Genomic DNA, 14041 nt, shown 5'->3' on the forward strand with positions numbered 1-14041 from the left:
ACTGCAAGAAAAGGGGTAATATTTAGCACTTGTCCTGCATTAGAGCATAGTTTAAAGGGTGGAGCCGGGGCCAGCCCTGTGGCTTAGCGGTTAAGTGCGCACGCTTCGCTACTGGCGGCTGGGGTTCGGATCCCGGGCGCGCACCGATGCACCACTTGTCCGGCCACACTGAGGCCGCGTCCCACATACAGCAACTAGAAGGATGTGCAACTATGACATACAACTATCTACTGGGGCTTTGGGGAGAAAAAGGGAAAAAACAAAAGGAGGAGGATTGGCAATAGATGTTAGTTCAGGGCTGGTCTTCCTCAGCAAAAAAAGAGGAGGATTAGCATGGATGTTAGCTCAGGGCTGATCTTCCTCAAAAAAAAAAAAAAATATATATATATAGATTATAAAGGGTGGAGCCTTACACTGGAACATGAGCGCTAGAGGGACCTCGGAGGGGCATCTTATCTCCCCTCGGTTCACGGATATGGGAGCTGAGAGCAGAAGGGACTGGCAAGGTCACAGCAAATGGGAACAAACTGCACCCTACCTGACTTCCCCAAGGTTCCCACTGGTGCTCGCTCAGAATGGGAGTCAGCCCCCACCTCAGGGCCTCTGTACTTTGTGCCCTTTAGACCCCAGAGGAGAGAGAGACCATGCACATCGCCCATGGCTCTTCACGTTGGAGCCCAGGCCACATCAGAGAGAGGTGAGGAAGATGGGAGCCAGCTGTGACCTGCACCAGCCACCAGGTGTCGCTGATGCGTCTGTCTTAGAGGGGAGGCCAATTTAGACACTTGGAAGAGGCTTCTGGGAGATTTCCAGGTGCTCTGCCCCTTCTCTAGGGGTTCTCAGGAACCGCTCCTGGAGGGTGGAAAGGACTGGGCCATCCACACTGATAGAGAACAGATGGTGGCGCGGGGCTGGTGGCACTGTACCCTCCAGTGTGGACACTGTGTTCCCCAGGGCAGCAGGCCTCTTGTCCTGAGTCACCGTGAGGGCTGCAGGACCCAAGTGGACCCACACGGGCCCATCCAGGGGCTCTGACTCCCGCTCTTCTCCCACGGCTTGATTCCTGCTTCTTTGAGCCTTCTCCTTGACTGTCCTTCCCTGCTCTTGCTCTTGGGATAGAGAGACCCAGCCAGGAGGATGTGTGCTGTGTTCACCCCAGAGAAGGAGGGCCCTAGCTCATCCGGTGAAGAGACAGCCAAATGCAGGCCCTCACGGGAACCCTGACCGTCCAACACTCCCTCGGCCATTCCCTTGCACTTCCTCTCTGGAGAAGAGAGCCACTGTGATGTCTGATGCCGGTGAACAGGCCGTGGAGCGGCAGTTTTGGAAGACAGGATCCTTGGCCAAGGGGACCTGGGTTTCTTGGCCTTTTGGGGCCAGAGCTGCTCACAATGGAGAAATCTCCAGCAAGCCTTTCCGAACATCACCTCTGGCTGCCCCTGACCATCTTCTGTTTGCTTCAGCCAGGACCAAGATCCAGATGTCAGTCCATGGCCCAGACTTACCCAGGAGTGATGGGGGAAGGAGGAGCGAGAAGGGGATATGATGTCTTTAGACACACATCTGTGCTTTGGGGGCCAGAAGTTTGGGTGTGCAGTGGGTGCCTTTAAGCTGGGTGGACCAAGTCAAGACCTTGGAAGTCTGGATCTAGAAGCCTCAGGTGCTGCAGGATATGTGGCCTGTACCTGCCTCAGGAAGCTGGGATAAGAAAGACAAAGCTAGGAGCAAGAACGGGAGAGAGAAAATGAATGGTGGGCATAGGTGCCTGGGCCACCAGCATTCAAGTCCAGTCAGAGGAGATCCAGGGGCAGAGTGAGGCCTAGATGACCACAGACTGCAGCAGGCGGAAGCACATCATGAGGTCCAGCGGGATGGGCGGCTTCAGGAAGTTCCCATCCAGCCGCAGGTAGCGGAGGTGTGGCACGTTCTCCAGATCCGAGGAGAAGTCATGGAAGGCGACTAGGTTGTTGGGGCAGATCTGGGTCCCATTGATTTCTATGGAGAAAGAAGGGGAGAAGTCAGCAAGAGAGGTGAGGGGGTGCGGGGGGAGTCAGGACAGACGGGGCTGGAGGCAAAGACAGGAAGGAGAAGGGGTGGAAGACTGAAAGTCAGGACTCTCTGGAACTGGCTGGCTTTGGGAATGCGTGGCCATGGATGAGTCGACCCTAACCTCCAGGTTTGCTTTACTTGTTTGTAAAATGAATTAAGTTGATCAATAATTGTTATTGGAAATTCACTCTGAAGAGTCATGGAGAAAGTAAACTTTGAGTTAATACCTTCAAAGATGGGTAGGATTACAACAGGTGGAGACTTGGGGGCTGGTGTTCTGATAGAGGGACTTATTTGAATGAAGTTGTGGAGGCCGTAAAGCTCATGACAGAATCTGGGAGTAGTAAATAGTCGACTGTGATGTGCTAGGGAGCATAAGCTGGAAAGGTAAGTTATAGCCAAAAATTATGGTAGGCTTTCAAATATTTCACTAAGGCTTTGATCTCCATTCTGAGGAATGGCATTGAGCAGGACTGCGTTATGAGATAGATGGTAGGATATATGAACCATAACATCCTGGGGTGTTAAATCTGGAAGGGTCTTGTGATCAGGTTTGTGCTGTAGAAAGATGAATCTAGCTACAGTGTGGAGAAACAATGGGGTGAAGCCAGCAGGTGGATGTGAGAATTACTCTGGAGGTTTTCCTGTGAACTGGATGTGAGACAGAAAGATGGACAGAAGGTAGTTACGTGAGCTGAAATAGGGATGACACAAAGGAGAAAGGGGGCCTGGGGGGTACAGGGGTCTAGGGGCCTGATAATCCTATCGATGCTGAAAATGATTACTGATTCTAGGGAGAGTAAACTGGAAAGGTCAGTCGTGGCCAAATTGTGGTAGGTTCAAATGGAAAATGAGATTCCATTTTCTCCCTCACCTCTTGTTAGATGACATAAGGTATGTCATCTTCTAAATGAATTTTTTATTGTCCCTAAGCCCTGCCTCTTTGACTGTCGGTGGGGTTGGCGTTGCAGTTGTTGTTGTTATTCTTCTTCGTCTTCTCCTTCTTCTTCTCTCTTCATCATTGGCGTAGCAGAAAGAACCTGCCATAGGTGGATTTTCTTCTTATGGCCTTTGTGACTTTGGACTGTCACCTTACCACCCTGATGCTCAGTTCCTAAATCTGTGAAATGGTGAGCATGTAAAGGGCACTTGCCCTTTACATCAGATGAGAGAATATTGGTGAAGGCATTTTGCAAACATAAGGACAGTGTAGGTGGCAGCATTATGATTGTCCCTAAGAACAGCATCATCACACTGACTGAGATCCCACTTGGCCCTGTTGTCTGTCAGGGGCATGGGAGGGCTGGTTGGCGGGGGTGGGGGGGGGCCTGTGTGGGCAGGGTGTGATTTTTTTGTCTTTAACCTCGGAAGGCTGGATATCCAACAGCTGGTTCTTCCACAATCCGGGAGAGACCTGTCAGCCATTTATTAATAAAGGTACCATTTCTGTCTATATTTTCGGCCTATCCAGCTTCCTGGGGGTAATGTGCTCCATCAGTTTACTATCTGTAGGGTAAAATTAGACAGTTTTCTTTTTTCCTGAATCTGTTTCTTGTAAGATTTAAAAAGGCTTCCCCCACTTTGTGTAAGTATCCCAGATGAGTGAAGAAGCCTCTTCTCCCATCCACTTGTTTCAAGATTGTAGACATTCAACAGTCTCCCTCATCCTTTGGCTTGGAAACTAAGGATTCCTAATGTTATTTTAGGAGTGCTTCTCTTCCCCCTTGGTCCCCTTCATCCTACGTTGCTGCATTCCTTGTGTGTCAGGATGTAGTTGATTTTGTTCAAGGACCAGGTAATATTCTCTCTTGTTTTTAAAACTTTCTGCTGGGGCTCTGCTCAGACCCAACACTTTTGATTGAAGCAAAACTGCAACTTCCAGCTTCTTCTTCTGGATGACAATTTATACCCCAAACCTAGGCCCCTGTAAACGTAGCTTAGGCAAATTCTGCCTTAAATATACTGTCTTATATGGTTAAATATTCCAGCCTTCCAGATAGATTCAGAAAGCACCTGCATGCAGACATGTTTTTCTGGCTGCCACATTTTTACCAGTTGCTTGCCCTGAGTATATTGCTGACTTTCTGTGGATACGTTTTACAGACACTTCAAAACCTACACTCAGACTTGGGAAGAAGCTTCCTGTCACAGCTGCCAGCTGCTGCAGTGGCAGGCCCAGGACATCTCGGAGTGGCATTTACATGTCACTGTTCTGTTTTTAGGGGAACGTCTGGGACTCTATCCCATGTCTATCCTCCTTGTAGATCTGGAGGGCAAAGAAGTTGGGGCTGATGAGAAGGGATGGAGGAAGAAAACCTACTACCCTCCAAGCATGGGATTCTAGGCACTTTATCCGTATTAGACAATTAAATCAACTTTGTGACAGAAGGTATTATTACCGTTCTCATTTTACAGATGAGGAAACTTCCCAGAGAGGTGAAATATCTGTTCAAGGTCACACGGATAGTAAGCGGAAGGCCAAGATTTGAAGTCCAGTGCCAAATTGGGTGCTTTTTGCACCACCCCACCCTGAGGCCCCTGAGAAAGGGTTGAGGCGTGGTCAGAGTCTCCAGCCTCCCACCCTGGGGCCCCGGCCCACCCCGCCCACACTCACTCTCAATGCTGTTGTTGTTGAGGTACAGGTGCTCCAGCTTGCTGCTGATGGCAGGCACGTTGCTGATCCTGTTATGGGACAGGTGGAGCACCAGCAGGTTGGAGATATTAAAGGAGTTCTTGGGGAGCCCCTTGTCTGACAGCTTGTTGTAGTTAAGGCGAATGAAGGCAAGGTTGGGGAAGCCGTTGAAGTAGCCGTTGGGGATGGTCTCAATGTTGTTGCTGTCCAGGTAGAGCTGGTGAATTGCTGTGGGGACCTTGGGTGGCATCTTTCTCAGGATGTTGTGGGCCAGGTTGAGCTGCATGAGGTTCTTGAGGCCCTGGAAGGTGTCAGGCTTGAAGACACCGTCACTCAGCTTGTTGTGTTGGAGATCCAAGAGCAGCAGGTTCTCCAGCTTGCTGAAGACGCCGGGTGGGATTCTGGAGATCCTGTTCTGGCTCAGCCTCAGCTGCTCTAGGTTCCGGGGCAGGGCCGAGGGTACTTCTTCGAGCTGGTTCTTCTCCATGTAGAGGAACACCAGGCTGGGTAGTTTCTCCAGCACCTTCTGGTCTACCTTGCGAATTCGGTTGTTATCCAGGTTGACCCACCTGAGGCCCGAGGCATTCTTGAAGGCCTCCACTGGGAGCTCAGTTATAAAGTTGTTCTGGAGATAGAGATAATGGATTCGAGATGGGATGACAGGGACCTTTCGAAGGTTGCGGCTATCACAGTAGAGGGCAGACGGGAAGTCAGGGGGGCAGTAGCATTCCCGGGGACAGTCGGGAAAGACTGATGGAGGGCCCGGTGGGAGGGGAGGAGGCAGGTCTGTAGGTTCCGAGGGCTCATGGGGCTGAGGAAAGCTGGGTGTGGGCTGGAGTCTGGGCCTGGGCCTGGGCCTGGGCCTGGGTCTTGGTCGTCTTGTTGGCTGGCCTTGGGCCACTGAGGCCAGGATGAGGAGAAGTGGGAGGAGCCAGCAGAGGGATGAACTCATGATCCAGGTGATGCACCTGCAGGGAGGAGACAACAGGAGGTGGTCAGCCTGCTGGGCCTTGTCTTTGCAGCTGGAGTAGGTCAGGATAGGCTCTGGCGGAGCTATGGAGGGCCTGCGGAAGCATCTCCTTGTTTGTCTGCATCCAGCAGGTAAAAAAGGAACAAGGGCTTGTGGGTCTGGATCCCCTGCCCAGAGGCCTAGCCCTCAGTGTGTGGAGCCTGCTCAGGAGAGGGTGAGCCATCCTGGCAGAAAGCACGTTGGGCTGTGGATCAGGAGTCCTGGGGCTTGCTGGAGAAGACCCTTCACCTCCCTGGCCCCCAGTCTCCCCATTTGCAGCATGAGAAAATCATCCCAGTCCTTGTAAGAGAGATGTCAGGACATATGAACCACAGAGTCCTGGGGGTTACATGTGGAAGGGTCCTTCGAGATCCCATAACCCAGTGGTTTCAAACTGTGCCCCCACTTCTGTGGAGCCCCCTTGGTGGAGGGAGACCGAGGGGATGACCCTGGGGCACCCCCAACCCACTCCTGTGCCAACCTGAGCAGCTCTGTGTTTTTTAATCTGTTATACATATTGAGGTTTAGCCAAAGCATTCATTTGAAAAAAAAGTGGCATTGCTAAAAATGGATTGAAATTCACCAATCAAGTCCAGACTCTACTGTTTATAAAAATTGAGTACTGGAGGGAAGAAGTGGCTTGCCAAGGCCAGGAAGCTATTTAGCAGCAGATGCAGACAAACACGCAGGTCTCCTGCCTTCCGGAGTAGAGCTTGTGGAGACCCTGGGAAGGAAGGAGAGTGCTGCAGACCCCTGTGCCCGCCCTGCTCGCCCCCTGCCCTTGTGCTCAGCTCAGAGAATGCTGGTCTTTGTCAGCAGGAATCAAGAATTTCTCCCCAGATGTGGAGGCTCCTAGAAAAATAAACAGGGAAGAGATGGAAAGCTGTGGGGAAACCACACATGCTTCTGACCTAGTATTGTGCTCTCCATATCCACTGGTGATGAGGTGTTGAGGTGGGATATCAAGAAGAACTTCCTGCTGGCCTTGGTGACATAGTGGAATAGGTTGCTGAAGGATGTTTTGGGATTCCCCTTCCCATTGGCCCTGATGACCCCTTGATAGCGCCATGTGGTTTGGGTTGAATTAAATTGGGGAAAAGACAATAGACCCACGGCTGTAGACAGAAAGTGGCAGCTCCCACAGGCTTCCTCTCCTGGCCAGGGAAGAGTTTCCTGTACCTTCCCCTCCCCAGGTCCTGCATCCCTATCACACCCTCTTGGGTCTCCTGCCAGCATCCCTGTTCCCACATTGCTCCCACTGGCCCTCCTTGATGTTGCTTCCCAATTATGTGGTCCACCCCTCTCCCTCCTGGGCTCTGGGACACGTTGGGGATGCAGGTTTCCTGGGGTTCTCTGAGAGAGAGCGGGCTGGAGTGTGTCCTCAGCTGCATCTGGACCCTGTGATCAGCACCCCTGTGCTGGGTCTCTTGCTCTCCTCCCTTTGAGCCGGCTTCGGCTTAGACCCTCCCTTGCGTGACTCAGTGCTGACTTCTTGCTGACTTTGATCAAAGGAAGATGATAGAAGCCCCTCACCAGCTGCTTAGTCTTGGGCCAGATGCTCAGGAGGAGCTAAGTGTGACAAGGGACAGGATAGAGGGCAGAGCTGAATCCCAGAGAGGCAGAGGGCGTCTCCCTGCACCTTTCACGCACACCCTTGACACCCAGCCTGCACACTCAGGCACACACACCCACGCTCCTCTCCCGGTACCGTGCACATAAGCAAACTCATGTCCACACGTCCTCTGTGTGCATGTGTGAGCCCCTGTTTAGGACACTGAGGGAGTGAGGGAGGGAGAGGAGGAGGGAATGTGGATGAGGAGGGAGGGGGAGGAGACTGTCCTGCAGCCACTGTTGTTCTCCACCTCCCTCTTAGGTGGTCTCTTCCAGGCAAGCCTCTCCAGGGGTCCAGGAGGGCCATTTCCCTGGACCTCCTGTCACAAAGGACCTTGCAGTTAGATTCTTGGCTTTATCTTGGGGTGAGGATGTAATAGTCTTGGGGATACAATGAAAGGACTGAACAGAGAAGACGTTCATCATAAGACTAAACTTGAGGCTTGTTGCGGACCCCATACCACTTGTAATTGGTGAAGTATGAATTAATGTAAGTAAGTCCTGTAATATTCTTGAAAAGAGCACAGTCATATTGCATATACATTGTAAGGGGGCGGTTAAAGCATTAGTATGCTAAAAACAAACATTTTTAGAAGCCCCAATTTTTGTGACCCTGAATTTTTTTTGTTTTGGCATTTCTTTATTTTCTGATCACCCGTAAGCCTGAAAATCAGCAAGAAATGTCTCGTGCTGTGAGAAGCCCTGCCCCAGGGAGGCGCCCCAGCACTGGCTGGGGCTTCCCTATTTCCCTTCATTGCCTTTGTCACCAAACGCACCTTCCAGGTACTGGGCCCCGGGTTAAGCAAGTAAAGCTCGTCCAGAGCTTCCAGCAAAATCCTGCTCCGTGAGGCACAGTGACTCAGGCAGCTGGCCCTTGCTCGAGGGCGTTTCTCGGTGGCTCCAGGCATGGGCAGCCCTGGTCCCCATGGTCAGGAGTGACAGAATCACAGGTCAGTCACAGCTCCACCCAGCAGGCCAGCCTCCCACTCCTTCCATCCCCAGTGAACACGGGCCTTCCTCCTCGCCATCTTCTGTGCCAGATCCTTCGGGAAGTTCTCATGTCCCCACCAGTGCTTCTGACCCTTGCACATTCCACACCTCTGGGGCCTGGCCAAGCTCCTCTCAGAGCCAATAGGAGGTTCCCGGGGAAAAGCTTCCTGGGCCTGTTCCATGGAGAAACTGGATCTGTTCAACGCCCCTTCTCTTAGCCCCGCAGCTGAACCGTTCTGTGTGTGCGTGCGCTTGCATGTGCCCATGCTTCTTTCTTGAGGGCATAGCCTTCATTTCCAAGGCTTTTCTCATCGGGCAACGCCCCTTCCTGCTGGAGCTTGACTGTGTGGAGTCCAGTCCTGATGGTGCGGCCATTGCTCTGGCAATGCGCCGTGATGTCCTGAGTCTCCAAAACCAGAATCCATGTGACAGATTGGAGGTCCTGGACTCCAAGGGAGTCATAGTCCCCCCGTCAAAGACCAAAGTCACATTTTTCTTATGCTCCTACCTTCCAGAACCTTTTATCCAGTCATAAGCTCCCTTAGGGTAGATCGTAAGTGTGTGCGATTTTTAAATTCGTTATGCTTTTGCAAGCACCTCCCCAACTCCCAACTGTGCTGGGCTGTGCTCACTGCTCAGTCAATGACCATCTACAACCACCACCCTTATGCAGCCCTGCTCGCCAGCATTGGCTTTCGAAAAGCTGCTGCTTCATGGAGGAAAAAGCAATTGCTTTGCCCAACCCAAAATTCACCCTCTCCTTTTAAGAACATTTCCTAAGAGAGTTTTAAATTCAAATTTCAGTTCCAAGTATTTGAAGATCTAGGCTTGAATCCTGGCTCTGACCCTCCTCTCCAGGCCCCAGGCTCCTCATCTGTGTGAGGATCAAATGAGATCACACACATGAAGGCATGTTAGAGGATAAAGTGTCGACAAATGGCAGGGTTTCATTATTTCATTTACATGTTTATAAAGGAGCAGACTCTCTAGACAGCCTCTGCTTGTTAAAGTGAGACAGCTCTTGTGCCTATCTAGCTCATGGATTCATTTATTGAAGATTTGAATGCCCAGGACTGATGCATTAGTTAGGCTTGGGGCAGGGCTGAGTTGAGGTCCACATGGGTTTGTCAAGTCATTAGGAGCAAGTTTAAGGGTAACTGGCTTTGCATGGAGAGTCTGGGATTGGGGTTGGGCTGGGAGTGAGGTTGGGTATGTCTCCCGAATTGAAGGATTTCTCCACACTACTTACTGGCATTCTTCTTCTTCTTTTTTTTTTTTTTGTGAGGAAGATCAGCCCTGAGCTAACATCCATGCTAATCCTCCTCTTTTTGCTGAGGAAGACTAGCCTGAGCTAACATCTATTGCCAATCCTCCTCCTTGTTTTTTGTCCCCAAAGCCCCAGTAGATAGTTGTATGTCACAGTTGCACATCCTTCTAGTTGCTGTATGTGGGATGCGGCCTCAGCATGGCCCGACAAGCCGTGCATCGGTGCGCGCCTGGGATCCAAACCTGGGCTGCCAGTAGTGAAGCGTGCGCACTTAACTGCTAAGCCACAGGGCTGGCCCCGGCTTCACCCTTTAAACTATGCTCTAATGCAGGACAAGTGCTAAATATTACCCCTTTTCTTGCAGTAATTTATTCCCTGTACGGACTGCCCCACACACACAAAGCTCCCCGCCTCATGCCCCTCCACGTGGCAGGCCTCCATGTGGAGCCTGGGCCCCACAGGGCTGACTCACCGCCCGCGTCCCCTTAACATTCTCTAGTGGATGCTACCCCTCCATAGCCCCTGAATGTATATGCTGGCCCAACATTCTTCTTTCTTGTCAGATTTCCTGTCTAGTTGTCACCTCTAAGCCTTCAGGGCGTAACCCAGCCTGCGACCCCGCCGTGGAGACTGGGGCTCCCTCCGCCCAGAGCCATCCCCTGGACATTGCGATGACCGTCTTACTTTGTTCCCTTCTTTCTGTTCTAAACTCAGACTTCTGAAAGCCATCCTGCTCCCTTTATCTGCTCCTGAAGCCCAGAAGGGAGTTGGAAACCAGGAGAATCAGGTGGTCTCCACTCATTTGTTAGCAGAGGAGTGAGGCAGGCCCACCCAGGCTACCTGAGACCCTTTCAAAGCCTCCAAGTAGGGCTTGTGTGGTCCTGAGGCAATGAGAGGGCTGATGCGGGGGTGTGATGCATTCAGCACCCCACTGGTGCATCTGCCCCTTTCCTGGGGGTCAAGGCAGTGTAAAGGTGAGCCTGGCTGGGGCAGTGGGGCGAGAGCACCATGGTGCCTACCTGACACGGGGCGAGAGTTCTGAGCCCAGCCACCACTACCTAGTGACATGACCCTGTTTTTGCTTCAGTTTCCTTTTCTGTAAAATGAGGATAACAAAAGCTTCCCTATCCCTATATTCCTCCTCAGTGGTTGTCAGAAGCAAGTGTGATAAGCGACTTTAAACTGCACTGCAGATCAAAGAGTGCTAAAAATAAATATAACACTGTCATGGAGTGGCCATCTGTCTCCCCAGCGTCTACCACAAAGCAAAGTGTAAACAGAATAAAGTTTTTTGGCCTCAGGCCACTAGTCCAGAAGAGAAGTTTTCCATTCCGAGGGACTGGGGAAGAAACAAGGGTGAGATGGCTCTGCCCCTCTGACAGCCTTTCTGCCTCCTCCCCTAGCGTCTCCACCCCCTGAAGGAAGCCTACAAGAGTCTGTCTGATGCCTTAGGTGCTTATAGACCTGGGTCCCAACCTGCAGCTGCTCAGCTACTTAGCTGGGTGCTCTTGGGAAAATCTCTTAGCTCCACTGAGCTTCAGTTTCCTCATCTGTGAAATGGGCATACTAACATCTTCTTATCAGATTGTTTTGAGGATTAAATGAGTAAATGTGTATATAAAGTGAGTGCTCAGTGAATGTTCAGCTATTGTTGACATTATTTCAAAGCAATGGGGTATCTTTCCCTTCAGCTTGGCCAGAGAGCAGCCCTGCCCTCCGCCTGAAGGCAGGGGCCTCGCACCGGGTCCTGGTGCCTGGATTTCCCCCAGCTCTTCCACACAAAGTAACTTCCTTCCCTTTGGGGCCTGCGAGACCACACGTGGGTCTCAGAACCAACTAACTGGAGAGACCATAGAAGCCCCAGCCACCCAGGGAATGCCCCCTCTGTCCCTCCAATCCACTATCCCCCAGGCCTTTCTGCAGCAGGGGAGGGCGCTGGCTGGGGAAGCTGCAGTCTCCCCTCCTCAGCTGGCTGTGGAGCTCACTGTGACTTATGACTTCCCTTCCCAGCCTTTTGCATCTGAACTTTTTGCCCTTTCCAGCCTTGAAACACTTACCCCTCATGCTGGATAAATGGGGCCGCCCACCAGGGAGAGGAGGTGCAAAGGGTGAGCCCATCGGAACAGACAGTTGGCCAGCAGGAGGAGAGGGGTGTAGAAGGGACAGGGAAGGGTGTAGATGCGCCGTACCCCTGGAGGCCCAGGGCAGGCAGATCAGCAGGTGGGAAGAAACCTAAGCTCTGTGGAGCTGTCGTGAGGGACTTCCTGGGACGCTTCTCCGTGATGTGGCTGTGGTGCTTGCAAGGAGGAAGGAGGCGGAGAGCACAAAGGAGGTCTTTCCTGTTCCCTTGGTGCTTGTTCCCACTCCCCAAAAGAGGGTGGCCCACTTGGGACACTCTGGAGCCCCTCCATCCGACTGTCCTTGTCCAGGAGACCACTCAGCTCTCTGCCCTGCTACCAGCACCAGGGGTCCTGGGCCCTTCTGTCCCAGCGTGGGTCTCCCTCAGGCCCCAACTCAGGTTCTCAAGCACTGGGGTCTCCATCCAGGAGGTCTGGAGTGAGGGGTCCAGACACCTGTATTCTTAGTAAGCCCTCCATACCCCCTCCCATACCCCTGGTGATTTTGAAGATGAACCATATTTGGGGACCCTGCTCTAGCCTACACCCTGCCTGCCTTGGAACAGCACTCTCTGTGGTTGGGAAAGGGTCCACCCTATTAGGAAACAAGCTCCATTCAGTGACCCACCTGAGTTTTCCCTTCCCCAACTGATTAAGGAGCTACTGTCTTTTTTCCTCTGCCACAAGGATGCCTCGCCAACCTCGCCAAGGAGGATAATTTCGAAATGGCTTTAGAGAGAAATATTTTCTGGCTGCCTGCAGAGAAAATAAATGAACTGCCTTCATAGCTTGGAATTAGGACCTCTAAGCCTTGGAAGCTGGGTTGCTTTCTTCTCTTTCTTTCCAAAAGCCAAGTGGTTTGGACCAATGAGACAGAGAAATTCAAGCTACTGGGAAGATACTGTGCAGGTTGGAAAGCCAATTTTTTCTCCCTCCTACCCAATTAAGTTCTCAAGAACTAAGAAATCCTTCCGGTTCCTGCTCTTGTTCATCTCCTCCCTGCTCGGCCTAGACTCAAGACACATGATTTTCTTTTGGCTCTGCCATCTCAGTGGGAAGACGTACTTTCTCTTTGCTCTTACAGCTGGGGAGGTGTATCAGAGGGTGAGAGACAAGACGCAATGTGTGTGTGTGTGTGTGTGTGTGTGTGTGTGTGTCTGCTGGTATCTAGGCACTGTGTGGTATAGCTCTGCATGTCAGATGCAGTCAGAGAGTGGAGGTGAATGGACCAGATGCCTTCATATTGTGTATTTGTGTGTGTGTGTGTGTGTGTGTAGTGAAAGTGCAGCCTCTGTTTGATGTGTGTGTGTGCGCCTGTGACAGTATGTGAAAGGTGCAGAGAAATGGGTTCTAGAGTGGTTTCTATGGAAACACGTGTAGAAACACTGTGGCAGCATCATCTCTGGGCTACCACAGACATCTGGACCAAGGAAGTATAACCTCCGCAGCAAGCAGACTCACGGGTGTAGGATGATGAAGAGAAGGAAAGGGAGAGGGTGCAGATGGAGAGAGGAAGGCTGGTTTGAGCTCATTGGGAAGCAGAACAAGGTGGAAGGAAGGAAGGAAAGGAGAAGACCGAGACGAGATCAGTAACCTAGGTTGGACAGAGCAAGAGGAAAGTTGCTGGAGGAGGGAGTCTTCCTGCCCATCTCCCCACTGTGCTTACCTGCACACACCTGCCCTCCTCTCAGCTCTGGATTTAGAGTGGCAAGGCTCCCTCCTCTTCCTCCCCCACCTCCGTGGAGCTGTGGCAGCAGAGAGCCTGCTAGAAGTTCTGAGCTCCCAGTGGTGCCTCCGTGCTTGTGTTTGCCTGACTTTTCTTCCACCAGATCCTACTGGGGTGGGGAGGTTAGGTTAGGGGGAGGGACGGGCAGATTGTAGGGAGGGAGGAGAGGAGGGAGCGAGGGGAGGAGAGGGGGAGCTTGGGAAAGGAGGCATGACAACAATAAAGTCTTTATTTGGCAGCCAAAACTCTCTAGACTGCGTCCACACACCATGCCCACTAACGGACTTGTTTTTAATAACATTGCCTTCTGCTGCTGCTGCTGCTTCTGAAGGGAGACCCGTGTTTGAAAAACAAGCCAAATTAACAGAGGAAGAAAGCATGAATAGCAACCTCTGTGCAGGCCAGAGCTGGATGGCCGTTTCATTCTTCCCCTTAATGATTATCTTTCTTCTGCTGCCTGTCACCCACTGGGTGCCAGATTCCCAAACCTGGGAGGGTGTGGGATGCTTCTTCTGAGTAGTGACAATCCTTCCCTAAGTCTCCTTCTCTAGGAGGCTACGGAGGGAGTGGAGTCTCCCTGGGCAGTGAGTTGGCACGGGAGATAGACTTGGTTTGGCTGCTGGACAGATGTTCTGAGGAC

The 14041-nt window shown here is 51.8% G+C and overlaps 1 protein-coding gene across 1 annotated transcript; it reads right to left on the reverse strand.

Annotated features, from left to right (window-relative positions):
• Positions 1-1645: 1645 nt before the first annotated feature.
• Positions 1646-13370, reverse strand: PRELP (proline and arginine rich end leucine rich repeat protein). The gene is made up of 3 exons (XM_058538164.1): positions 13342-13370; positions 4664-5649; positions 1646-1995 (listed from the first exon to the last, which is right to left on the reverse strand). Exons 2-3 carry the CDS (start codon positions 5631-5633, stop codon positions 1820-1822), a joined length of 1146 nt encoding a protein of 381 aa, XP_058394147.1. The 5' UTR covers positions 5634-5649; positions 13342-13370; the 3' UTR covers positions 1646-1819.
• Positions 13371-14041: the final 671 nt, after the last annotated feature.

This window comes from Diceros bicornis, chromosome 4 (assembly GCF_020826845.1).
Source record: "Diceros bicornis minor isolate mBicDic1 chromosome 4, mDicBic1.mat.cur, whole genome shotgun sequence".
NCBI lineage: Eukaryota > Metazoa > Chordata > Mammalia > Perissodactyla > Rhinocerotidae > Diceros > Diceros bicornis.

Bases quoted from the DNA above. Each gene is read 5' to 3' on its own strand.
- PRELP (XM_058538164.1), bottom strand. From the start codon at position 5,633: ATGAGTTCATCCCTCTGCTGGCTCCTCCCACTTCTCCTCATCCTGGCC. The intron at 1,996-4,663 runs GTGAGTGTGGGC...CTTTCTCCATAG, and splicing joins CAACAACAACAGCATTGAGA to AAATCAATGGGACCCAGATC.